Source organism: Thalassophryne amazonica, chromosome 19, assembly GCF_902500255.1.
Source record: "Thalassophryne amazonica chromosome 19, fThaAma1.1, whole genome shotgun sequence".
Taxonomy (NCBI): Eukaryota; Metazoa; Chordata; class Actinopteri; order Batrachoidiformes; family Batrachoididae; genus Thalassophryne; species Thalassophryne amazonica.
In genome coordinates, this window is record NC_047121.1 from 22582220 (window position 1) to 22610097 (window position 27878).

At 40.9% G+C, this 27878-nt stretch overlaps 1 protein-coding gene across 2 annotated transcripts; it reads right to left on the reverse strand.

Moving 5' to 3' along the window:
• Positions 1 to 9519: 9519 nt before the first annotated feature.
• On the reverse strand, positions 9520 to 23023 carry LOC117500843 (WD repeat-containing protein 89-like). 2 transcript variants are annotated; one of them, XM_034159632.1, is made up of 2 exons: positions 22841 to 23023; positions 9520 to 11095 (listed from the first exon to the last, which is right to left on the reverse strand). In XM_034159632.1, exon 2 carries the CDS (start codon positions 11040 to 11042, stop codon positions 9912 to 9914), a length of 1131 nt encoding a protein of 376 aa, XP_034015523.1. In that variant the 5' UTR covers positions 11043 to 11095; positions 22841 to 23023; the 3' UTR covers positions 9520 to 9911. The 2 variants fall into 2 exon arrangements, with proteins under 2 accessions (XP_034015523.1, XP_034015524.1); XM_034159633.1 differs by having other exon boundaries at positions 9520 to 11072; positions 22836 to 23023.
• Between the last annotated feature and the right edge of the window lie 4855 nt (positions 23024 to 27878).

Here is a 27878-nt window from a genome sequence, read left to right on the forward strand (position 1 = left end):
ACTTCTGGGCATTTCATCAAGGTTTATTGTAACCCGTTGCTATTCAAAACTATTGTCCGTTTTTTTTTCTTTTCTGAAATGCATCACTACCCCACCCCTCGGTGACCCACCTGTTCTGTGTTCTATGTGTTGTACAATTTCTATGTTTTGTTTTTCTCTGTAAGATTACAAAACTTTGATTAAAAATAAAGTAAAAAAACAACAAAAAAAACGGTCATTTGCTTTGAAGTTATTAATTCTGACCGAACTGTAACTTGACTCGGCAGAGAGTGACGCAGCATTTGGAGCTGTGCAAACGCTCCAACTTTTTATATGCTGAACTTTTTAAATGCGGTCCAAAAAAGACACTCCCGCAGAGTCCGGCCAGTGTGCGTATTGTGCATCAGGCTGCAGTTCACCTGTGTTACAGTCATTAAATGCAGTTCTGCGTGTGAGGAAGGCTGAAAAAATGATGGAGAAAAAAAAAAAAAAAAAGACAAGCCAAAGGTTTCTCTGTGACAAAAAAACAAAAAAAAAAACAAAACAAAAAAAAAAAAAAAAAAAAAAAAAAAAAAAACCACAATGAGTTCCCAAAAATTCAAAAAAAACAAAACAAAACGATCCACAAACACAAAATCAGCCCATGTGTATTCATACATTTCACAACCTGAAAGCCACCAGACCAGCTAGAACTGAACCATGGGTTTTTGGACAGTCACCTCTGTGTTTCTCCTCACTGGTTTTATTTCTTTTAACGCTGGTGAGCCCAACTTCACACTTTGTGATCGTCTTTTGTCTGTAAATTGCTCTTTTGCGTGTTAAACTGTGCTTGATTTCAAATGAACTGAAAATCAGACTGTTATTTTGCAGCCCTCATAATAACTTCAGTCACAGTGTATCACCTAAATTTTGTGCTGCACAGAGAAAACCAAAGGAAAAAAGAAAAAAATACAGACAGGGAGGTTTATTTCTAATGTGATGAGTTTGAACACTGGGTGAGCTCATGTAGGTTGGTACTGAGTCAAACCGCATCCGATCCTTGAAGCTAAATGCTGCAAAGTGAAAATGCTGTGTTTTATGCTTTTTTTTTATGCACAGTGCTGATCTGTCAGTGTGTGTGGTGAATCACCAATTGCATAGTTTGAACGGTGACATCTTCAAATATTACGCACAGTTAGTGGCTGCCTACCGGTGTGAGCCCCCCAGCGTGTGACGTCATCGCGATTCCTTCTATTCTCTTGCGCTTTGCACAGGCCGTACATTATGGCGGAAACTCTTACACAAGATGGCGAACGGAAACTCGCGTTAACACTATCGATACCTGCTGCAGAATTATTTTTCCACCGTTTAAATGAACATTTTTACGTTTCGTTGGGGTTGGACGTCGTCCACCTAAACCCCGCCCACGAAGGCAGTCTTGGAGGTGAACATGCTGGATGAGGTGGTCCTGGGCTGGTGTGGTTACACGTGGTCTGCGGTTGTGAGACTGGTTGGATGTACTGCCAAATTCTCTGAAATGCCTTTGGAGACGGCTTATGGTAGAGAAATGAACATTCAATACACGAGCAACAGCTCTGGTTGACATTCCTGCTGTCAGCATGCCAACTGCACGCTCCTCAAATCTTGCGACATCTGTGGCATTGTGCTGTGTGATAAAACTGCACCTTTCAGAGTGGCCTTTTATTGTGGGCAGTCTAAGGCACACCTGTGCACTAATCATGGTGTCTAATCAGCATCTTGATATGGCACACCTGTGAGGTGGGATGGATTATCTCAGCAAAGAGAGAAGTGCTCATCACAGATTTAGACTGGTTTGTGAACAATATTTGAGGGAAATGGTGATATTGTGTATGTGGAAAAAGTTTAGATGTTTGAGTTCATCTCATACAAAATGGGAGCAAAACCAAGTGTTGCGTTTTATATAATTCATCAGTCGATTCTTCAGCATTCTGCACGGATCTGCGCTCCAGTCATCATCTATCTCAGCGACAGATATCTGAAACTTTTGTGCAACAATAACTTCCCCACATAAATTCAGCATTATTTCATAATAAAAGACGGGAGACCGATCAGCGCGCCACAGCAGCACGTGTGAGACTAAGTGTGACTCTTTACACCCAAAGCGATCAAAGGAAATAATGCGATTATTAACCATCAGATGACAAATAAAACTTATTAAATCATTCTAAAGCCATTTTTAAGCAGAACTGAGGCAGTTTTAAGCAGAAACGAGGTGATAATCAGTGAATTGCTGCTGATGCTCTGAAATGACACGTGCAATGAAGGCAGGGGGGCCGATTTTTACGGGGGACCGTTCAGTTGGCCACAATGGTGTCGCAGACCGAACGGTCTGCCCCTGCCTCCACTATGCATGCATCATTTCAGAGCTCAGCAGCTTGTCTGAGACAGTCTCTTCACCGAAAGCAATCAAATGGATTAATGTGATTATTAACCATCAGATGACAAAGTAAAACCTCTTAATCTTAAATCATTCTAAAGTCAGTTTTAAGCAGAAACGAGGCGATACTTGGTGATGCTTTGAAATGGCCAACGTGCAGTGAACGCATCAGGTAGCAGCTCATGTAGCTGCTGCCCTCGGATCGCTTCCGCCATCTTTTATGATGACATAATGCTAAATTTATGTGGAAATAAATTGTTGTAAAATAATAATATGGTCCGTCTATGGTAGACAGAGGCACAAACTGGAAATGGCACAAAAAATCTCCCCCAGTGGGGAAAAAAAGCCACAAACCATTGTTGTAAAAAGCCACAAACAGATGGTAGACAAACACAGACCGTAAAAAGAGTAGACACCGCATTGGTGCAAGAAATGCGGCCGCCATCTAGGACCAGTCACCATCGTGATTCTATCAAAAGGCACAGTGAAGTTTTGATTTTATAATTAATCTTATTTTCTTTTTTAATCTTTATAACATAAAGGCCCCCCCCAGAACCTGAAAGGTTTTAGCCATGCTCATGCTCCACTGAAGAGTTTACTCAAAAAAGTCTGAAGGACCTAAATGACATAGTGAGATGCAGAAGAGCTTCGCTCGTCACGTCCGCGACATATACATATTAATAATAATAACACATTTGATTTGTTTAGCGCTTTTAACAATGCTCAAAGGCGCTTTACAGGTTTAAAAACAATGCAAAAAATATAAATAAAATCGTAAATTAAAAGCAGATCTAAAAAGATACATTTTAACTTGAGTCTTGAAGGTGGACAGATTGGTACAGTCACAAATCTGTTTGGGGAGAGAGTTCCAGAGGAAGGGAGCAGCTATGGAAAAGGCTCTGTCCCCCCAGGTCCGGTGTTTGGTCCTGAGTGGCACTGACAGGAGGTTTGCATCAGAGGATGGAGGCAACGGGAAGGAGTATGATAGTGAAACATGCTAGTAAGATAGGAGAGGGCCTGATTGTGGAGGGCTTTGTATGTGAGAAGGATTTTGAAATGGATCCACTGTGGAACAGGAAGAAAGTGAAGGTTCTTAAGAATAGGGGTGGTGTGTTCATGGGAACAGGTGTAGGTGAGCAAACAAGCAGCTGAGTTTTGAATGTACTGGAGTTTATTGAGGACTTTTGAAGATGTACCATAAAAGATGCAACGAGGCAAATAAAAGAGGCAATGTTCTTGACATGAAAAAAAGCAGTTCTAGTGATGTGATTGATGTGGTGATCAAAAGATGACTCCAAGGTTGCGGATGTGAGGGGAGGGAACAGGGCGGTGTTAGATATATTTGGATGTTGGGAAGTTGGGACGTTATGTAAAATGTAAAAAACAGAATACAATGATTTGCAAATCCTCAACCTGTATTCAATTGAATACACCACAAAGACAAGATATTTAATGTTCAACTTTATTGTTTTTGTGCAAATATTTGCTCATTTTGAAATAGATGCCTGCAACATGTTTCAAAAAAGCTGGGACAGTGGTATGTTTACCACTGTGATACATCACCTTTCCTTCTAACAACACTCAATAAGCATTTGGGAACTGAGGACACTAATTGTTGAAGCTTTAGGTGGAATTCTGTCCCATTCTTGCTTGATGTACGACTTCAGTTGTTCAACAGTCTGGGGTCTCCATTGTCATATTTTGCTTCATAATGCGCCACATTTTCAATGGGCGACAGGTCTGGACTGCAGGCAGGCCAGTCTAGTACCTGCACTCTTTTACTATGAAGCCACGGTGTTGTAACACGTGCAGAATGTGGCTTGGCATTGTCTTGCTGAAATAAGCAGGGACATCCCTGAAAAAGATGTTGCTTGGATGTGTTGCTCCAAAACCTGGATGTACCTTTCAGCATTGATGGTGCCATCACAGATGTGTAAGTTGCCCATGCCATGGGCACTAACACACCCCATACCACAGATGCTGGCTTTTGAACTTTGCGCTGGTAACAAGATGGTCTTTTTCTCTTTTGTCCAGAGGACATGACGTCCATGATTTCCAAAAATAATTTGAAATGTAGACTCATCAGACCAAAGCACACTTTTCCATTTTGCGTCTGTCCATTTCAAATGAGCTCGGGCATAGAGAAGGCAGTGGCATTTCTGGTTGTTGATGTATGGCTTTCACTTTGCATGGTAGAGTTTTAATTTGTACTTGTAGATGTAGCGACAAACTGCATTAACTGACAATGGTTTTCTGAAGTGTTCCTGAGCCCATGCGATAAGATCCTTTACACAATGATGTTAGTTTTTAATGCAGTACCACCTGAGGGATCGAAGGTCACGGGCATTCAATGTTGATTTTCAGCCTTGCCGCTTACACGTAGAAAGTTCTCCAGATTCTCAGAATTTTCTGATTATATCATGGACTGTAGATGATGGAATCCCTAAATTCCTTGCAATTGAATGTTGCGAAACATTGTTCTAAAACTGTTGGACTGTTTTTTCACGCAGTTTTCACAAAGTGGTAATCCCCACCCCAGCTTTGCTTGTGAACAGCTGAGACTTTTGGGGATGTTCCTTTTACAGTAGTGTTCAGAATAATAGTAGTGCTATGTGACTAAAAAGATTAATCCAGGTTTTGAGTATATTTCTTATTGTTACATGGGAAACAAGGTACCAGTAGATTCAGTAGATTCTCACAAATTCAACAAGACTAGCATGCATGATATGCACACTCTTAAGGCTATGAAATTGAGCTATTAGTAAAAAAAAAAAAGTAGAAAAGGGGTGTTCACAATAATAGTAGCATCTGCTGTTGACGCTACAAACTCAAAACTATTATGTTCAAATGCTTTTTTAGCAATCCTGTGAATCTCTTAACTAGTATTTAGTTGTATAACCACAGTTTTTCATGATTCTTCACATCTGCGAGGCATTAATTTTGTTGGTTTGGAACCAAGGTTTTGCTCGTTTACTAGTGTGCTTGGGGTCATTGTCTTGTTGAAACACCCATTTCAAGGCCATGTCCTCTTCAGCATAAGGCAACATGACCTCTTCAAGTATTTTGACATATCCAAACTGATCCATGATACCTGGTATGCGATATATAGGCCCAACACCATAGTAGGAGAAACATGCCCATATCATGATGCTTGCACCACCATGCTTCACTGTCTTCACTGTGAACTGTGGCTTGAATTCAGAGTTTGGGGGTCGTCTCACAAACTGTCTGCAGCCCTTGGACCCAAAAAGAACAATTTTACTCTCATCAGTCCACAAAATATTCCTCCATTTCTCTTTAGGCCAGTTGATGTGTTCTTTGGCAAATTGTAATCTCTTCTGCACGTCTTTTATTTAACAGAGGGACTTTGCAGGGGATTCTTGCAAATAAATTAGCTTCACACAGGTGTCTTCTAACTGTCACAGCACTTACAGGTAACTCCAGACTGTCTTTGATCATCCTGGAGCTGATCAATGGGTGAGCCTTTGCCATTCTGGTTATTCTTCTATCCATTTTGATGTCGTTTTCCGTTTTCTTCCACGCGCCTCTGTTTTTTTTTGTCTATTTTAAAGCATTGGAGATCATCGTAGATGAACAGCCTATAATTTTTTGCACCTGCGTGTAAGTTTCCCCTCTCCAATCAACTTTTTAATCAAACTACGCTGTTCTTCTGAACAATGTCTTAAACATCCCATTTTCCTCAGGCTTTCAAAGAGAAAAGCATGTTCAACAGGTCCTGGCTTCATCCTTAAATAGGGGACACCGGATTCACACCTGTTTGTTCCACAAAATTAACGAACTCACTGACTGAATGCCACACTACTATTATTGTGAACACCCCCTTTTCTACTTTTTTTTTTACTAATAGCCAATAATTTCAGCCTTAAGTGTGCATATATAATCAATGCTTGGTCTTGTGGATTTGTGAGAATCTACAGAATCTACTGGTACCTTGTTTCCCATGTAACAATAAGAAATATACTCAAAACCTGGATTAATCTTTTAGTCACATAGCATACTATTATTCTGAACACTACTGTATATCCAATCATGAGTGTCCTCAGTTCCCAAACACTTACTGAGTGTTGTTAGAAGGTGATGTAACACAGTGGTAAACATACCACTCTCCCAGCTTTTTTGAAACATGTTGCAGGCATCCATTTCAAAATGAACAAATAGTTGCACAAGAACAATGTTTTCAGTTTGAACAATAAATATCTTGTTTTTGTGATGTAATTTAGTTGAATATAGGTTGAAGAGGATTTGCAAATCATTGGATTGTTTTTATTTACATTTTACACAAGTCCCAACTTCATTAGAAATGGGGTTGTATGGTTTATTTGTTTTTTGTACTTGTTTTGGCATTAAGGTAGTTATTTTACTTCAGATTGTATTTTTAGTTTTCACTCTTATTCTCACTTTCCTTTGTTCTCTGTTGGTATATGCAGATGGAACTGGAGTTAACCAGTTTCTACCCTTTATGACAGAGAGTGAGGTTACAAATATAAGGGTGATTCTTGACTACGGGCACTTATTATGTCTTTTGATCATATTGTATGAAAAACAGAAAAAAGGGGAAATTTCACACTTTTATAGTTATCTTTACAATGAAAGTGTGTTAAGAAATTTGTTCTAGTAGTCTATAATGACTTTTTCACCTTTTTTCAGCATCATTATATGCAAATATTGCCGTTTTGTGCTTGTCCCACACCCAGACTTTTGATCTTCAATGATAAAAATGAATGGTGAAAGAAACATTTTTTCTAATGTTTTAAATTATCTCTGAAGTAAATAATCAAAACATAATTGGGGTATTCAATGTCATACAACTGTTTGATTTTTTTTTAAACAAATGTAGTTGTCCCACACTATTGCCGTAATTTCCACCACAACACTGTAATGTCCCTAAACAGTTTGTATGAAAGATTGTTTGGGTAGTTTCTATGGAGATAAAAGTGACATCAAAGCACATGTATATAGCGCCAAATCACAACAAACAGTTGCCCCAAGGCGCTTTATATTGTAAGGCAATGGTGTGGTGGAAATACATTTACAAGGCCAATAGTGCCCATCGTTAAAGAATCACCCATAAATCAAATGCCTCCCATACTGTGCGGGTCTTGGGCAGGGGATTGGACCTCCCTAGAATGCCCACAGTGGCCAATAAAGAAAGGACTTTGCGGAATAAGGTCCGCCTCTGTCACACCTATATAATCCTGTATAAAAACTGTTTGTGTCCACTGTTCGAGGTTCTGTAAAATGGATCTCGGATCTTGTCTGTGAGAGAAGTTCTACAGGACCCAGGCCTGATTCTTTACACTGTGACTTTGAATAAATTTAAAAGTGCGGAATAGTTTGAGTTTGTACTTTGTGGGGGGCAGTTTTACAGAAAGAACTGGGGAAAGACATAAGAGTGGAGTTATCAATGTTGAGGCAGAAATTGTGGGTGGTGTGGGTGAGCGTTTTGGGACAGATGATGATTTTGTCAGACTTGTCACAGTTGAATTTGAGAAAGTTAATTTGCATCCAAGACTTGATCTCAGTGAGGCAGTTAGTGAGAGTGGAGTGAGTTGAAGTGGTGATGGATTTGGTGGAAATGTAGAGCTGGAAATTGTCAAACAGTGAAGGGAAACGCTTCAGATATCTGTCACTGAGATAGATGATGACTGGAGTGCAGTTTTAAGCAGAAACGAGGGTGATAAGCGATGAACTCCAACAAACTCCAAACTGTTTTTTTTTCCAACAAACAGACCCAAAACAGAGGACACTAATTCATAGTGATGTACAACAGAAAAAAAAGACAATTTGGCATCAGTGAATGTTTTATTTTCTCATTGAAAAGTTGCTGAAACAAAATCAGTCTGAGGTTGTAACCTCCAACAAGTAGCAACAAGTATATATATATATATATATATATATATATACAGAAAATGATCCACAGGTGTATATAATAAAACGGCCACCTCATTCTGTATACAGAACGGCACCGCGCGCAAAAGAGTGCTTTTGCAGAAATAACGGACGAACACGAAGTTAAAGTGGATTCACGTTGGAAAAATGATTGTGGTTTAAAGCCAGGGAAAAAATAAAGCCAGCAAGCCACGGATGGAAAGGAAGGCCACTTAGAAAGAGCAGAGAGGCGGCTGTCCATGAAGGACAACAGCAGTGCGTGCGCAAAGAGCGCTTTTGCAGAAATAAACAGACAAACACACAGTTAAAGTGGATTCACGTGGTAAAAATAATTGTGCTTAAAGCCAGGGAAAAAAATAAAGCCAGCAAGTCACAGATGGAAAGGGAGCCAGCGAGGAGCACAGAGGCGGCTCTCCAGGAACCCGTGGTTCGGGTCTAGCTGGTCTGGTGCATTACAGGTGGACAGCAGCCTGGCGCACAGTGCACAACTGCGGAACTTGATGGAGTGTCTATTTTTGGACTGCGTTTAAAAACAAAAAGAAGGGACATCTTTAAATGCTGCTGTGAATCTGTGAATTGAAAACCCACATTTTAAAGGGACCAGGTGTGGGAGGGCTGGAGGTTTGGACCAAACTCATGCCTAAACGTGCGCCAACATGGTGTTATCATGGTGCTATCATGGCACTACGTGGCTTAGTGTGGCTGATGCGAGCCATTCGAGGCTGTAATGACAGGTGGTCGTGGATCACTAGAGGCTGCTACATGGCACATGCGGGGTACAGAGAGGCACATAGTGGCACCTTCATAGTGGATACGTGATAGATGAAAACGTGGGTCATTCTTCAAATAATTACCCCACACCTATGCGTGTCTCCTTCAGCCTTCATTATTCGGTGGGACCGAGGCTTAAATAATTCAAGGAATTTGGATGAATTTCAGTGTGAAAAGCTGAATAGCCATGATCTGCATCAAGAATGGTCATTCATCAATAGCTGATATAACCACAAGGACAAGGGATGACTTTGGGAAATTTTTGTCAAGCGCTGCAATATGGAGTTACATTCACAAATGCCATTTAAAACTTTAATGTGCAAAAAAACGTTTTTATCTTAACCTTGTCCAGAAGCAGCATTGATTTCTCTGGTCTTTTTTTCCCCTCTTTGCATTTTCCATATCATCCCATCTTTTTCTGATTTGGGGTTTTAGTAGTTTCCTGTAAAACAAGATTTTAACTTGTTTGGATCAACAAACTTTTTGATCCAGGAGAATCCTCAGGAGGAATTACTCACATTTTCATGTTTGTGTGAACATTTTTTTCTTTTAAAGATCTCATCTCTGCATATATTTTCTTGCATTACAGACACACATCGACTGTCAATAATGTCCCAGTGTCTCTGAGCACAAACACGCTCTCAAGTGAGAGTCCAAGTTCTGGGTAAAGTGTAGGATTGGATGGGTGACCGGGTAAGTGAATACTACAGCCAAAACATTCCACATTTGTTAATATTTTAGCAAACTAGACCAAATTGTAAAAACATGACAAAATCACAGGTGATACATTTTGCAGACAGGATTTTGTTGACTCATATTGTATGTTCCTGGATGTTTTCAATCAGTCTCATAACTACGCCGTTTTCTTTTCCCTTTGGTAATCAGGTTTTTTATGTGGCCTGGATTCAAGTTTCAAAGCCGATTCACTCTTCAAGGACTCCCTCTTATTCACTGTGAGTGCCTCTCCACCTGGTTTCCATAGTAGCAACTGAGCATCCTCCCCTCCAGTTACAAGAGCCTCCCGCACCTCATCCCACAAGAAGCAGCGTACTGTGGAGGAGTGACCACCTTCGAGGCTGCTCAACAGACGAAGGCCACTGCTGTCACACTCCATCAGGTGGAGGTCCCCGCTGTTCTTCCCACCGACCACCAGCAGCTTCTGGGCCTTCTCCAGCCAGCTTCCCCCGACCAGATATTCCACACCACTCCCATCAGCAAGCAGAGTCAGACTGCGAGCATCCGATGCACTGAAAACTGTAAGTGGCTCGTTTGTGTCCAGGTGACTCAGGTCCCACAGGTGGAGGCTTTCGTCATGACCGAGGCACAGCAGCTGGTTGTAATCCGCTCCAGACCAGCAAACCGAGCTGGTAGAGGAGTTACTGTTACAAGTGACCTGCAGCGCCTGCTCCTCTGTTGTTTGGCTCAGGTCGAAAACATTGACCAGGCCGTCTGTGGAGCCGGAAGCCATGCGGTCTTCATCCTGAGGGTGAAAATGCACATGGGTGATGTCGTCACTATGAGACTCAGAATACGCCCCAAGAACTCCACCTCCTTGCCTCACATCCCAGAAAATCAGAAAACTGTCCTCACCATTGACCCGCTGAGTTCCAGCGCAGAGGAGCGTGCTGCTGCAGTTCAGGTCAAAGCTGCAGTAGCGGAACTGTTGGTCACTCATGAACTGCATAACTGCATCTGTCCACGGCTGCCGGAGATCCCATGCCCGAACTGTCCCATCAGCAGATCCAGAAAAGAGGAGGTTAGGGGATGTGTGGTCAAAAGCAATTCCACAAATTCGCCGCCTGTGGCCGCGATATTCTCCCACCAGGTTCAGCCTGTTTTTATCATGAATGTGAATGGTGAAGTCGGAGCAGGATACCGCCAGCAGGCCAGTTGACTGTGCAACATCCAAAATATACATGGACTCCTCCGACTTAGCCCGTCGAGCAATAGACAGACATCTGAACTTCTCCTCCACGCTTTCCATAGTGGCTCAAGTTGATGGGAGTGAAACACACTGCAAGTAGGAAGGAAAAAAAAAAAGGTTTTACACAATTTTATAGGTACAGCAGACTTTTATTCTGACTTAATCATAAAGGGTCTAGCAGGTGCACGTAGTCATCTGAACTACAGACCATGTGGAGTAGAAGGAAGGACTTATCAGTAAAATCATCTGCTGAAGTGATGGTAGGTATGAAATCCCTGCACCTGTTTGGCAATTTATGGAAGACTGAGCCCAGACCACTGCTGTAAATGTTCAAGGACAACCACCAACATTTCTAGCTTTGTGTTAACCATTACTGAGATCATCTTATCGTGCTCTGTAAGATTTTACAAAACAAATCTGTCAACGTAGTTTTTGGCAGTGTACTACCTAATGATACCTTTTCTAGATCCTCGTGCATAAGGCTAGAGGTCTAGAATGAAAATGGCATAGTTCAAAATAAGAAGCATTCCACCTTGCATGGTGTGATGCTATCTCAGCCTATAAGCATGCACGACTGGCTACAAAGAGGGCCTATTACTCTGATGTGATCAACAAAAACAAGCATAATTCAAAGTTCTTGTTGACACAGTGGCAAAACTTACTCACGGACAAGTCACTATCTTTTACAGCACAAGATTTCTTAGATTACTTCAAAAAGAAAATAGATGACATTAGGTTAAACCATATCCCAGCATGCCATAACCCAGCCACTACACCCTGCTATCAAGGTGGGTGCCATCACTGAGGTATTACCTATATTTACAGAATTTGATAATATCTCACTAGGTGTGCTGGCGAAACTTGTGACAATTACTAAAAGAACAATTTGCTTAGTCAATCCCACACCAACAAAACTGATTAAGGACCCGTGTCCCACTCTTGGGCAGACTGTGCTGGAATTGATTCATCTCTCATTAATCTCTGGATTTGTTCCTAAATGTTTCAGATCTGCAGTGATTAAACCATTACCTAAGAAATCTAATCTTGACCCTAGTATATTGAAAAAAATTGGCCGATATCAAATCTATCATTTTGCTCTGAAATTCTAGAAAAAGTGGTTTCACAGCAGTTTGTGGACCACCTTACTGAGAATAATCTTTTTGAGCCACTGTAGTCTGCTTTAGAAAATAACATTCCACAGAGACAGCTCTCACTAAAGTGGTGAATGATCTTCTGTTTGCAATGTATTCGGACACCACTACAATTCTGGTGCTGTTCGATCCCGTGGATCACTTTGGAGAATCATTTTAGGATTATTCGGAATGCCCTTGCATGGTTGACATCATACTTGACCAGTTGTTCTGTGTCTTGTAAAACTACACTACCTCTAACCTTAGTGACATGATTGGGATTGGGATTACCTTTCATTGTTATTCTGATGATAGTTATACATGCCGATAACTGCTGGTAATCTCATCCACATAAAACCCGTGGAGGTTTGCCTTGCATCATTGAAAAGCTGGATGTCAATTTCCTACTTTTAAACTCTGACAAGACTGAAATGATAGTTCTTGGTCCAGTGAGACATCGACATCAGCATCAATTTGGCCACCTAACACTTAGCCTAGGCTCATATGTCATCACATTGACAAAATGAGGAACCTTGGGGTAGTTTTTGATCCTACGTTGTCTGTTGACCTCCACATTAGAGATATTATGAGGACTGCCTTCTTCCACCTGCGAAATATAGCAAAGATTCATCCCATCCTGTCTATGGCTGATGCGGAGAACCTGATGTATGCATTTTTTACTTCTAGATTGAATGTTCTATTGGTTCAAAATGCTGTTGCCAGACTTTTGACACAAAGCACAACATTTGACCACATCGCACCCATTTTGGTGTCTCTTCACTGGCTTCCTGTCCATGTGAGATCAGATTTTAAGGTTCTGCTATTAACCTATAGAATTATTTACCGAGCACCTCCCTACATAGCTGACCTAATTAGACCATATGCACCGGACCGGGCTCTGCGTTCTCAGGGCGCAGGACTACTTTGTGTCCCTAGGGTGAATAAAAAGTCTGTGGGTCACAAAGGTTTCTCTTATTGTGCACCTGTTTTGTGGAATGATCTCCCTGTGTCAATAAAACAGTCAGATTCTGTAGAGACTTTCAAGCAGAGACTTAAGATGCACTTATTTTCCCTTTCGTATGGCTAGCATGCTGGCATAGTATGGCACTATGCTTCCTACCCTTTTAAATTAATTTTATTAGTAAACTTTATCTAAAGTCTGGGTCTTTTAGTGAAGCTTAGGGCTAGTGGCCGGTGATCACCTTAGAATTTCTTCTGTTTTTCTTGTTGCTTAATGCTGACAAATTATATTGCATTTGTTGTCTTTTTGATGCATGATTGTTTTTTCTCTCTGTTTTAAGTGCAGCTCCATCCAGAGATAGGAGTGTTGCCTTCTTCTGCAAGCTTCCCAGCACGCACTCCCAAAATTTCCTGTATTTTCGTTTTGTCAATTGTGTCGGTAGCATGGCCCAAGCAGAGGGTCACCCCTTTGAGTCTGGTCTGCTTGAGGTTTCTTCCTCAAATCATCAGAGGGAGTATTTCCTTACCACTGTCACCTGTGTGCTTGTTCTAGGAGTTGGGAAGTTTGGGCCTTATTTGTGTGAAGCGCCTTGAGGCAGCTTTGTTGTGATTTGGCACTATATAAATTAAATTAACTGAATTGAAAAACTGCCGTGATTAACCATAGTAGTTGGACAGTAAGACTGAGACTGAGGCTGACTGTATGAGCATCTCTTGCCTCACATTTCCTCTGCACCAAGGCAAAAATTTCCTCCTCTAATAGCCATTCCATGGTGTAACACTCAAAGTTCTAAACTCTGACGCCACTCAACAAAAATCAAAGCACTAGAATTTATTGTCTTGGCATAACCGATTTAATGAAAACATTAAACTCTTCCCAGACTGATGGCAAGTGTAGCCTTTTCTGAAATAAAATTTTACACAATAGAAGAAGTCGTTCTTTAGTTATAAAAATGCAATAAAGAAAAATTTGAGCAACATCAAACACCTATTATGGGAGAAAGACACTTAATAGCAGGATGCCCATCGCACACATGGGTTCAGTTTGGTTCATTTATGGCTAAGGTTAGAGTTACCTATGCTCCTCCCAAAATTTTCAGAGGAAAGGTTCTTGGTGACATACGACCAGCTACCCGACCTAGTGTCCAAATGTCAGTCACAACCTGTATAGGGTTTTTCCACACAGTGGCGTTCCATTTAATCCAAAACAGCAAATCGATCCACGTTTTGAAGCATCATAGTAACGTCTCGATCCATCCTTGTCAATCTTGAAAAAACTTGATATACAAGGTCTGTTAGAAAAGTATCCGACCTTTTTATTTTTTTCAAAAACCTGATGGATTTGAATCACGTGTGCTTGCATGAGCCAACCTTGAACCTTTGTGCGCATGCGTGAATTTTTTCATGCCTGTCGATTGCGTCATTTGCTTGTAAGCAGCCTTTTTAAAGGCACTGCACTGTGGTGGTTTGAATCATATTTATCTAATAGATTACAGTTTGTTCATGTAAATGGGGAGTCTTCTTCACAGACTAAGGTTAATTATGGAGTTCCACAAGCTTCTGTGCTAGGACCAATTTTATTCACTTTATACATGCTTCCCTTAGGCAGTATTATTAGAAAGCATTGCTTAAATTTTCATTGTTATGCAGATGATACCCAGCTTTATCTATCCATGAAGCCAGAGGACACACACCAATTAGTTAAACTGCAGGAATGTCTTACAGACATAAAGACATGGATGACCTCCAATTTCTCTAATTTCCTGCTTTTAAACTCAGATAAAACTGAAGTTATTGTACTTGGCCCCACAAATCTTAGAAACATGGTGTCTAACCAGATCCTTACTCTGGATGGCATTACCCTGACCTCTAGTAATACTGTGAGAAATCTTGGAGTCATTTTTTATCAGGATATGTCCTTCAATGCGCATATTAAGCAAATATGTAGGACTGCTTTTTTACATTTGCGCAATATCTCTAAAATTAGAAAGGTCTTGTCTCACAGTGATGCTGAAAAACTAATTCATGCATTTATTTCCTCTAGGCTGGACTATTGTAATTCATTATTATCAGGTTGTCCTAAAAGTTCCCTGAAAAGCCTTCAGTTAATTCAAAATTCTGCAGCTAGAGTACTGACGGGGACTAGAAGGAGAGAGCATATTTCACCCATATTGGCCTCTCTTCATTGGCTTCCTGTTAATTCTACAATAGAATTTAAAATTCTTCTTCTTACTTATAAAGTTTTGAATAATCAGGTCCCATCTTATCTTAGGGACCTCTTAGTACCATATCATCTCAATAGAGCGCTTCGCTCTCAGACTGCAGGCTTACTTGTAGTTCCTAGGGTTTTTAAGAGTAGAATGGGAGGCAGAGCCTTCAGCTTTCAGGCTCCTCTCCTGTGGAATCAGCTCCCAATTCAGATCAGGGAGACAGACACCCTCTCTACTTTTAAGATTAGGCTTAAACTTCCTTTTTGCTAAAGCTTATGGTTAAGGCTGGTTCAGGTGACCCTGAACCATCCCTTAGTTATGCTGCTATAGACTTAGACTGCTGGGGGGTTCCCATGATGCACTGAGTGTTTCTTTCTCTTTTTGCTCTGTATGCACCACTCTGCATTTAATCATTAGTGACTGATCTCTGCTCTCTTCCACAGCATGTCTTTTTCCTGATTCTCTCCCCTCAGCCCCAACCAGTCCCAGCAGAAGACTGCCACTCCCTGAGCCGGGTTCTGCTGGAGGTTTCTTCCTGTTAAAAGGGAGTTTTTCCTTCTCACTGTCGCCAAGTGATTGCTCATAGAGGGTCATTTTGACCGTTGGGTTTTTTCTGTGATTATTGTATGGCTTTTGCCTTGCAATATAAAGCACCTTGGGGCAACTATTGTTGTGATTTGGCTCTATATAAATAAAATTGATTTGAATTGATTTGATTTGTGTGAGGATGGGTGGAGTCTCTCGTCGTTTTTTTCTTTGCAAGGAAATGGCAGAACGACTGGAGCAGCGCGACTGCATCAAATTTTGCCAGAAACTGGGCGACAGCCAGGTGGAAACCATTCGGATTATTCAGAGGGCTTTCAGTGACGATGCTATGGGCATCACACAGATTAAGGAGCGGTACAACCGGTTTAAAGACAGCCGCACAATGGTGGAGAGCGAGCCACGCTCCGGGCGGCCATCAACATGCTGAAATGACCGGATCATTTCCAAAGTGAACGCTGTGGTGATGTGGGACCATCGTGTGACTATTCGAGAAATTGTGGAAGAGGTGGACATCAGCACTTTTTCGGCACATTCCACTGTGACAGAAGATTTTGCCATGAAAAGAGTGGCGGCAAAATTCATCGGCACGAAGCTGATGGCAGAGCAAAAGTGCCTTCATGTTGAAGCCTCACAGGACATGTTGTGACATGCCCAGCTCTTACACCATTCGGAAGATTCAGACGGCTTTCGGTGGCTTTTCAGTCGTGTGACTATCCGAGAAATTGTGTACCGCTCCTTAATCTGTGTGATGCCCATAGGATCGTCACCGAAAGCCGTCTGAATAATCCGAATGGTTTCCACCTGGCTGTCGCCCAGTTTCTGGCAAAATTTGATGCAGTCGCGCTGCTCCAGTCGTTCCGCCATTTCCTTGCAAAGAAAAACGATGAGAGACAACACCCATCCTCACACAAAGGCTGCTTACAAGCAAATGACGCAATCGACAGGCGTGAAAAAATTCATGCATGCGCACGAAGTTTCACGGTTTGCTCATGCAAGCACGTGATTCAAATCCATCAGATTTTTGAAAAAAATAAAAAGGTCGGATACTTTTCTAACAGACCTCGTACATAGTACTTACAGCCATCATTGGCACCAGATTTGAAATCGGGATTAAAAAAAAAAATTTCATCCCATTTTTGAACTTTTGTTGATTGTAGGTGACCGTAGAACAGCACCCTGTGGTACAGCCCTGCTAGCAAAGATTAGAGAGGCCATTTTCCCCAACACACATTTATTGAACAACTACAAAAACAGATGCTCCATTTAGCTTTTCATAACACCTTCAGTGGTGGGTGGTATATAGGGCTGTAACTATCAAATATTTTTGGAATCGAGTATTCTCTCGATTATTTTATCGATTAATTGGATAAAAAGTACTTGTGCATTGTTAAACAACAACATCAATAGCTCAGGGCTTTCCTGAGGCAACTGCACAAAGTCACTGCACCAATGTGCAAATTGTCAAATTTAGGGTGTTCCCTTTGTTTTCCAGGGTAATTATTTATTGTTTTTGAGTTTCTGAGTTTTCCTGGACCACAAGAACAGGCATTCCGTGAAATCCTCAGTCAGTGGACAGGCACCGTGTGAATGTGAACACAGCCTATGAAAAACTGAGCCGTGGAGTGCAGTTTTTCTGCAAAAGCTGCACTGATAAATCTGCTGTTCACCCTACTGATGAACAAATCTGAATAAAGGCACTTTTTGAATAGTTAAACTTGATTTGCTTAAAGTGAAGATCCTTTCACTTCATCTGTGAGGTGGAGAGCAGCCACAGCAGCATGTTTTCTTCTTTATTTTTAAATACATAAACATGCTGCTTCACTTTAAATGCGCAATAAGTCTATTTCAGATGATCAACATAATACCCATTTTCTCATAACTCTAGTCCTGCCGGTCGTCGATATACAGCGCACCGCCATGCATTATGCTTCCTGCCGATTAAGGCTGGGCAATATGACCTAAAATTCATGGTACAAATTAAACCTCTTCACTGAAATGGTATACATTGCGATATAAACTTAAGTGTAAAAATGATAATGGAAGTGTTTCTGAATGGGTTATACAGTACCTTAGCAAAGCAAAACTGATAAAATAAATAAAGAAAACAAAACAAAACCAGATATAATGTAATTTTGTGAACATTTACTGTGCAAATCTTAAAACTCATCCCTCTGTGGTGCAAAATAGCACAAACAAACACAAACACCATTTTTATAACTTAGAATGCAAATATAAATTGTAACTTTCAAAAACATGTACAAATGTAGCAGAAAAAAAAAGTTATCTACAACTATTTACATTAAAGTGTGGGAAATGCTTCAGGCATTTTTTGTACAGCTATGTACATGCAATAACATGCGACAAATTATATTTGTGCCACTCAGAGAAAAAAATAAAATAAAATTCTTGTCTAAAACAAGACCTCTGACTTGTGTTGGACATGACATTTTGGACATTGGAATGACCTCATTGTCATTTCTGCTTCTGTCCAGCTGGAGGCAGTGTTGCTACTTTTGTCTGCACTTGGTGGTGTTTTGAAAGTCCTCAGAACACTGAACTAACTGAACTTCCATCAGTAAAGCAGTTTCTACATTCTTTGGACCTTCCTTCAATTGGCGTAGAACAAAATAAATGGATAACAGCTGATATAAAACAAGCAGAGGTTGATAAAGCCAACTCAAAATTGAAAGCAAGCAAGGCACCAGGAGAAGACGGACTACCAGCTGAATGGACTTTTAGGAAGTCCATAACACCTTTGCTGTTAAAATGTCTTAACCATGTGCTTAAAGGGGGTGAGATTTCACCAACCTGGAAACAAGCAATATCTGTCATATCAAAACCAAGAAAAGACAAAACGGAATGTAATTCATATCAGCCCATCTCTGTCTTGAACATTGATTATAAAATTTTTTACTTTAATAATTGTTAGCAGACTAGAAAATATCACCCCTGAACTGATTGATACAGACCAGACGGGATTAATTAAAAATAGACATACACAGGATAATGTGAGGTGAACATTACACATTACCAACATGAGTAGGAATACTATGAAATCTTTAGCAATTAGTTTCATTGCTGAAAAAGCCTTTGATACCGTACGCTGGGAATATCTATATGTGGTCTTACAACATTTTGGCTTTAATAATACAATTATAAGTGCTCTGAAATCAATAGACAATTTGCCAGTGGCCCGGATCAAAATAAACGGTGGCCTTTCAGGAGCAATTCCCCTGGAACGAGGATGCCTTCAAGGATGTCCACTGAGTCCTATTCTCTTCGCACTTTTCATAGAGCACTTACCCAAAAAATTAGGGAAGATCTGCAAATTAAGGGAATCTTATTTAGGGAACAGAATACAAATTATGTCTATACGCCGATGATGTCTCGGTGACCTTATCTGACCCTGATGCCACTCTACCACACTTCATGTCCTGCTTCCACCAATTTGGACTTGAGTCGAGTTATAAACTAAATATAGAAAAAAACTCACTCTGCTTTAACTACACACCCAGAGAGGATATAAGTAAACTGTACAAATTTAAATGGAAAACAAAAACTATGAATTATTTAGGTGTTAATATTACTAAAAATCCAAACAAAATATAAAAAGCAAATTATGGTACTATGACTAACAAAATGAAAAATGATTTGGACATATTTGGAGGAGTACTTCGAGGATGTCCTCAATCCAATCGTTACGTCTTCCGAAGAGAAAGCAGAGACTGGGGACTCAGATGCGGACTCATCCATTACCCAGGCCGAAGTCACCGAGGTGGTTAGAAAGCTCCTCGGTGGCAAGGCTCCTGGGGTGGATAAAATCCGTCCTGAGTACCTTAAGTCTCTGGATGTTGTGGGACAGTCATGGCTGACACACCTCTGCAACATCGCGTGGCGATCGGGGACAGTGCCTCTGGATTGGCAGACCGGGGTGGTGGTCCCTCTGTTTAAGAAGGGGGACCGGAGGGTGTGTTCCAACTATAGGGGGATCACACTCCTCAGCCTCCCCAGTAAGGTCTATTCCAGAGTACTGGAGAGGAGAATTCGACCAATGGTCGAACCTCGGATTCAGGAGGAGCAGTGTAGTTTTCGTCCTGGTCGCGGCACATTGGACCAGCTCTACACACTCCATCGGGTGCTCGAGGGTTCATGGGAGTTCGCCCAACCAGTCCACATGTGTTTTGTGGATCTAGAGAAGGCGTTCGACCGTGTCCCTCGGGGCACCCTGTGGGGAGTGCTCCGGGAGTATGGGGTCCGTGGTGCTTTGCTAAGGGCTATCCGGTCCCTGTACGACCACAGCAGGAGCTTGGTTCGCATTGCCGGTAGTAAGGCAAAACTGTTTCCAGTGCACGTTGACCTCCGCCAGGGCTGCCCTTTGTCAATGGTTCTGTTCATTATTTTTATGGACAAAATTTCTAGGCGCAGCCAGGGTGTAGAGGAGGTCTGGTTTGGGAACCACAGAATCTCGTCTCTGCTGTTTGCGGACGATGTGGTTCTGTTGGCTTCGTCAAATCAGGCCCTTCAGCGTGCACTGGGGCGGTTTGCAGCCGAGTGTGAAGCGTCCGGGATGAAAATCAGCACCTCCAAATCCATGGCCATGGTTCTCGACCGGAAAAAGGTGCTTTGCCCTCTTCAGGTCGGTGGAGTGTCCTTGCCTCAAGTGGAGGAGTTTAAGTATCTCGGGGTCTTGTTCACGAGTGAGGAACGGATGGAGCGTGAGATTGATAGACGGATCGGTGCAGCATCTGCAGTGATGCGGTCGCTGTATCGGACCGTCGTGGTGAAGAGAGAGCTGAGTAGGGGGGCAAAGCTCTCGATTTACCGATCGATCTACGTTCCAATCCTCACCTATGGTCATGTGCTTTGGCTCATGACCGAAAGAACGAGATCGCGAGTACATGCGGCCGAGATGGGTTTCCTCCACAGGGTGGCTCGGCACTCCCTTAGAGATAGGGTGAGGAGCTCGGTCACTCGGGAGGAGCTCGGAGTCGAGCCGCTGCTCCTCCACGTCAAAAGGAGTCAGTTGAGGTGGCTCGGGCATCTTTTCCGGATGCCCCCTGGACGCCTCGCTGGAGAGGTGTTCTGGGCACGTCCTATTGGGAGGAGGCCCCGGGGAAGACCCAGGACACGCTGGAGGGACTACATCTCTCGGCTGGCTTGGGAATGCCTTGGGGTTCCTCTGGAGGAGCTGGGGGAGGTGTGTGTGGATCGGGAGGTCTGGGCGGCTTTGCTTGAGCTGCTGCCCCCGCGACCCGACTCCGGATAAAGCGGAAGAAAACGGATGGATGGATGGATTTGGACAGATGGGCCCCTTTGACACTCGATTTACATAACTGAATAGAAATTATAAAGATGATTGTTTTACCTCAAAATTCCTAATAAGCAGTTCAAGAGTGGGACCGAACCATCTCTAGGTTTATATGGTGGAACAAGAAACCGAAGGTACACTATAAAACATTACAATTACCATACCTTCTCCATTCTTAATTTGTACTGGATGGCCCTGCACAGGGGGTCCTTGTGCTGAATGTGGGTGGGTTCGTGCCAATGTCCAATCTCCTTCATACTTCTGGGCATTTCATCAAGGTTTATTGTAACCCGTTGCTATTCAAAACTATTGTCCGTTTTCTTTTTCTTTTCTGAAATGCATCACTACCCCACCCCTCGGTGACCCACCTGTTCTGTGTTCTATGTGTTGTACAATTTCTATGTTTTGTTTTTCTCTGTAAGATTACAAAACTTTGATTAAAAATAAAGTAAAAAAACAACAAAAAAAACGGTCATTTGCTTTGAAGTTATTAATTCTGACCGAACTGTAACTTGACTCGGCAGAGAGTGACGCAGCATTTGGAGCTGTGCAAACGCTCCAAACTTTTTATATGCTGAACTTTTTAAATGCGGTCCAAAAAAGACACTCCCGCAGAGTCCGGCCAGTGTGCGTATTGTGCATCAGGCTGCAGTTCACCTGTGTTACAGTCATTAAATGCAGTTCTGCGTGTGAGGAAGGCTGAAAAAATGATGGAGAAAAAAAAAAAAAAAAAAGACAAGCCAAAGGTTTCTCTGTGACAAAAAAACAAAAAAAACAAAACAAAAAAAAAAAAAAAAAAAAAAAAAAAAAACACCACAATGAGTTCCCAAAAATTAACAAAAAAAACAAAACAAAACGATCCACAAACACAAAATCAGCCCATGTGTATTCATACATTTTCACAACCTGAAAGCCACCAGACCAGCTAGAACTGAACCATGGGTTTTTGGACAGTCACCTCTGTGTTTCTCCTCACTGGTTTTATTTCTTTTAACGCTGGTGAGCCCAACTTCACACTTTGTGATCGTCTTTTGTCTGTAAATTGCTCTTTTGCGTGTTAAACTGTGCTTGATTTCAAAATGAACTGAAAATCAGACTGTTATTTTGCAGCCCTCATAATAACTTCAGTCACAGTGTATCACCTAAATTTTGTGCTGCACAGAGAAAACCAAAGGAAAAAAGAAAAAAATACAGACAGGGAGGTTTATTTCTAATGTGATGAGTTTGAACACTGGGTGAGCTCATGTAGGTTGGTACTGAGTCAAACCGCATCCGATCCTTGAAGCTAAATGCTGCAAAGTGAAAATGCTGTGTTTTATGCTTTTTTTTTATGCACAGTGCTGATCTGTCAGTGTGTGTGGTGAATCACCAATTGCATAGTTTGAACGGTGACATCTTCAAATATTACGCACAGTTAGTGGCTGCCTACCGGTGTGAGCCCCGCCCAGCGTGTGACGTCATCGCGATTCCTTCTATTCAGTCTCTTGCGCTTTGCACAGGCCGTACATTATGGCGGAAACTCTTACACAAGATGGCGAACGGAAACCTCGCGTTAACACTATCGATACCTGCTGCAGAATTATTTTTCCACCGTTTAAATGAACATTTTTACGTTTCGTTGGGGTTGGACGTCGTCCACCTAAACCCCGCCCACGAAGGCAGCGTTACGGTCCCATAAAACTACTCAACGGGTTCTTACCTGTACGTGCAGAAAGCTTTAAACTTGGCAGTGTAGGTATGCTTCCGTTCCACGCTGTGACGAAGAACAATCGACATTAATGTGACTCTAAAGTAATTTCTCTACTTCGTTTTTGATGCTTTAAATAAAATGAAAATAAGTGCATTCGACCAACACAAAGCGCTATTTGTGTCACAGCACTAAACAGTCCGGCTGGAATCGATCCGTCAAAAAAGGTTCCGCTAGGACAACAAAACAGCATTTTCGGAAAAAATTTCATTTTACATTCCACATAGAAAGCGCAAGTCAGATTTAAAAGGGTCGTAATTTTTTTTGTGTGTGTGTAGTTTTGCCTATGCACACCACCACAATGGAGTTTGGGGTAAAATCAATTTGTGCTTGTACTGTAGACCCTCAGCTTTAATTCAAGGGATTTTAAAAAAAGATAATATAAACTATTACACCATTTTTATACACAGTATATCCATTTTCAAAATTAACTACGCATTTCTAAAGCACATTTCTGTCTGAAGCAGATGATCAAGGCGCTTTACAATGATGCCTGACATTCACCTACACACTGCTGCCATGCATTTGTGCTGTTAGTGAGAGGTGGGTGATACCAGGAATTTTGGTATTGATCTGATACCAAGTAAATACAGGCCCAGTATCGCTGATATCGATACCGATACTTTTTCATATTTAAGCTTCATAGATCCAAAAGACCTAGGATATAATTTCACCAAACATTGTAAGTGACAACAAAATACTTTATTATCGGCATCAATATTTTTGTTTAAAAAAATATCACTCAACACAACTTAAAATCTCCTGAGGTAGAGAGCTGACAAACCACAATACAAGGGTGCGCTGCTCCGTGTTGTGTGAGACAGCGCAGCGCTGCTCTTACAGACAGAGAGTAGACTTTGATGAATCTGCGTGCGCAGCAGTCAGTGCGTGCGGGGGAGAAAAAAGCTTGAGTATCGATCTTTTTACACGATCGTTCAATATCAATACCAGCATGGTATCAATATTATCAATATTAGGATTGATCCGCCCACCTCTACTGTTAGTACAAACCATAAGAGGAGGGACAGGCGTCTGTGGTAGTACCTGGAGAAAAGGAGCACAGTGCAGCTTTTGTCTGTGGCACCAGCCACAACTTTCTGGTCGAGTGGAACACAGAAGGACTTTCATTTAAGGAAAATGTCTAATCCAGGCTGGAGTCTCCCATGTGTTTTCTGGCACACTGAAATTTTGTTCTTTTCAAGAAAGTCTTACTCTGTGCCACTCCACCGTGAAGTTGTGTGATTTGTGATGCAACAGATAAAAGTTGCACAATGCACATTTTCTCCAGTCACACCTCCAGAAGCGTGTATCTCCTTCAGAGATGTCGTGTGTGTCTTGGTGGCTTCCCTCACAGGTTTCCTTGCATACTCGTAGTTACTCATTTTTGAGAACTGCCTCATCCGGATTGATTTTCCCATGCAGTACCATACTGTTTGTATTTCTTAATGATTGATGTAAATGAAATAAAAGACATATTCAGTGACTTGGAAATGTTTGTGCGTCCATTCCCAACATGTCTAAAGACAAAAAACGGAGGGCTTATGTATAAAAATGGCTGTAATTGGATATTTTTGTTAAAGCCTTTGAATTAAAGCTTGTTTTATTATTTTATTTCCACTCCATTGTGATGGTGTATTGAGGCAAAATTACAAAGTGAGTTATTGTCCAAATACTTACGGCCCTGAATGACTGCTGTTCATATGAAAACCTTTAGCTGTCCAGCAGCTGGCAGCACCAGCTGTCTGATTCGATTTCTATTTACTGACGATGGAGGATCTGGCTGTTCCCACTATGGAAGTAGAGACCTGGAATAGGACACGTCGCTCAGGACAGGAAGGCGCATTACTAAGGGTGAAGATGTGCCGATCATCAATAATTAACCGACCGCTTTTTTTGCACTAGCGTCGCAATTTCTTAATGGATTTTAATAAATGGTGGCTTGTTTTAAAGCCATTTAAAAGCTCTTTCCAATGAACCTATGCATGTGTGGATGAAAAAAAAACTTTTATGTAAAATGCAGAAATTTGGGGAAATTATGACAAACTGCTGCTTTTCTCGCTCTATTGTCGCTATTTGTTAACAGGTTTTAATAAATGTAGGCTTGTTTTAAAGCCATTTAAAAGCTCTTTCCAATGAACCTATGCATGTGTGGGTGAAAAAAAAACTTTTATGTAAAATGCAGAAATTTGGGGAAATTATGACAAACTGCTGCTTTTCTCGCTCTATTGTCACTATTTGTTAACAGGTTTTAATAAATGGTGGCTTGTTTTAAAGCCATTTAAAAGCTCTTTCCAATGAACCTATGCATGTGTGGGTGAAAAAAAAACTTTTATGTAAAATGCAGAAATTTGGGGAAATTATGACAAACTGCTGCTTTTCTCGCTCTATTGTCGCTATTTGTTAACAGGTTTTAATAAATGTAGGCTTGTTTTAAAGCCATTTAAAAGCTCTTTCCAATGAACCTATGCATGTGTGGGTGAAAAAAAAACTTTTATGTAAAATGCAGAAATTTGGGGAAATTATGACAAACTGCTGCTTTTCTCGCTCTATTGTCACTATTTGTTAACAGGTTTTAATAAATGTAGGCTTGTTTTAAAGCCATTTAAAAGCTCTTTCCAATGAACCTATGCATGTGTGGGTGAAAAAAAAACTTTTATGTAAAATGCAGAAATTTGGGGAAATTATGACAAACTGCTGCTTTTCTCGCTCTATTGTCACTATTTGTTAACAGGTTTTAATAAATGTAGGCTTGTTTTAAAGCCATTTAAAAGCTCTTTCCAATGAACCTATGCATGTGTGGGTGAAAAAAAAACTTTTATGTAAAATGCAGAAATTTGGGGAAATTATGACAAACTGCTGCTTTTCTCGCTCTATTGTCACTATTTGTTAACAGATTTTAATGAATGTAGGCTTGTTTTAAAGCCATTTAAAAGCTCTTTCCAATGAACCTATGCATGTGTGGGTGAAAAAAAAACTTTTATGTAAAATGTAGAAATTTGGGGAAATTATGACAAACTGCTGCTTTTCTCGCTCTATTGTCGCTATTTGTTAACAGGTTTTAATAAATGGTGGCTTGTTTTAAAGCCATTTAAAAGCTCTTTCCAATGAACCTATGCATGTGTGGATGAAAAAACCTTTTATGTAAAATGTAGAAATTTGGGGAAATTATGACAAACTGCTGCTTTTCTCGCTCTATTGTCGCTATTTGTTAACAGATTTTAATAAAAGTAGGCTTGTTTTAAAAGCCCTTTAATTGCTCTTTCTAATGAACCCATACATGTCTGGGTAGAAAAAAATGTTTTATGTAAAGTGTGGAAATTTGGGGAAAAATATGCCATTCTGTTCATTTACTGTGATGTTTTTTTTCCTGTCATCATAATTCTTGATGGATTTTTATAAATGAAACCTTGTAAGTTGTATTCAAGCTGATTAAAACCTCTAATGAACCCATACATGCCTGGATAAAAATCCTTACATATTAAAATATAAATTTGAAGTATGCTTTGCCATTGTGCTCATTTACCTTGCTGCTTTTTCCACTGTAATATTATTGCTAGTTTTTTAATGACAACAACATATATATATGATTTTTACTAACATTTTATTACAAGTAGATATAAAGCCATCAAATTTATGACTTTTGACCCTCAGTCAGGGTAAATAGTACCTCCTCCATCCCCTCCAACCACACTGTTAAAATTTAAATGCCGCCTGTCACCACCATGTACATATCATATTAAACAACAGCTGCAAGTATATATATATAGACATGAATATATTTAAACATTTTGAACGCAGCTTAGTGAAAAGAACTTATGGTGCTGAGTTATAGTCTCAGTATATTGATATTAAATTGTGACATAACAACTTTAAAATAGACATTTGTTTTACATAATTACATTAAGGCTCTTGTACAGTTCATTTTAGTATTGGAGAATTTGTTTTTGTAGTTGGTGCAGTTGATGGTGAAGCACTGGCTGCCTTTTTTCCCCTCATTTCGATTCTGTTTAACAGGCTCAAGGCGCTCTCTCCACCCTTAGTAATGGCCGCCAGTCACGTGACGCCCATTCCAGTCTCTATTTCCATGGTTCCCACAGCGCTGCCATCTTGGTTAGCGTCTGACAACAAGACATAAATAGAAATCAATGTGTGCATGATCAATGTTTTTAAGAGAGTTTCACCATAAATCTGCATTTTTCTGAGTTGTTACTGTGCTGTTACATTTATTCAAACTCAGTCCCACATTTGTCCAGCCACTATTTGTTGAAACAAATACAGAAGAGGATCAGACTGTTTATATAATTTGGCCCTTTCCCATATCCCTTAATCCATAGTGCCATCAGATAGGTTCCGGTTTCTTCATTAGTTGCCAACCCAGCTGTGGAAGTTCGTTCGCCGCTGACTCGGCTGTGGAAGTTTTTGCTTACTGTACAAGTTTTTAGCACTGTACTGCATACAGCTTGCACAAGAATTCACCCATCACTGCCCAATATCTCTCTCTAGACAATTTTTTCAGCCATCCCATGAATTTAAATGACAAAATTGAGACCTATCAGACTGTTCTTTAGCACTATGGGTTTAGTATTCTCAGTTTTGTGGCCAATTTTCACAGCAGTTTCACTGTCACCCCACTCACCTGCAGTCTTGTCTCAGAAGTACTGGCACCACCGATGCTTGCATTTTCATTTTGGGCTTATTACTGAAGGAAAGATTCATCTCAAAGCAGAGATAAGTGTGATGAATTATTTTTGTCCCTTGGAGCTGAAGTTGATTTATATTATAATACTCAAAGAATTAAACTAAAATTTTGTCACCAATCTTGGCGACATAGATAGGGACAGTTTTCAATCCCTGCAAAAGCTAGTGTTGTGAAAAGTGTGATGACACGGACCCACAACAGGGGGCGTAAATGAATGGTCAATGGAAATACGAAGTAACAATGTTGTGAAATGTGCACAACGGATACAGATACAATTCAATTCTATGGTCAATTAT

What these genes read in the sequence shown, in the direction of transcription:
- LOC117500843 (XM_034159632.1), bottom strand. Translation starts at nt 11,042, where the DNA reads ATGGAAAGCGTGGAGGAGAAGTTCAGATGTCTGTCTATTGCTCGACGG.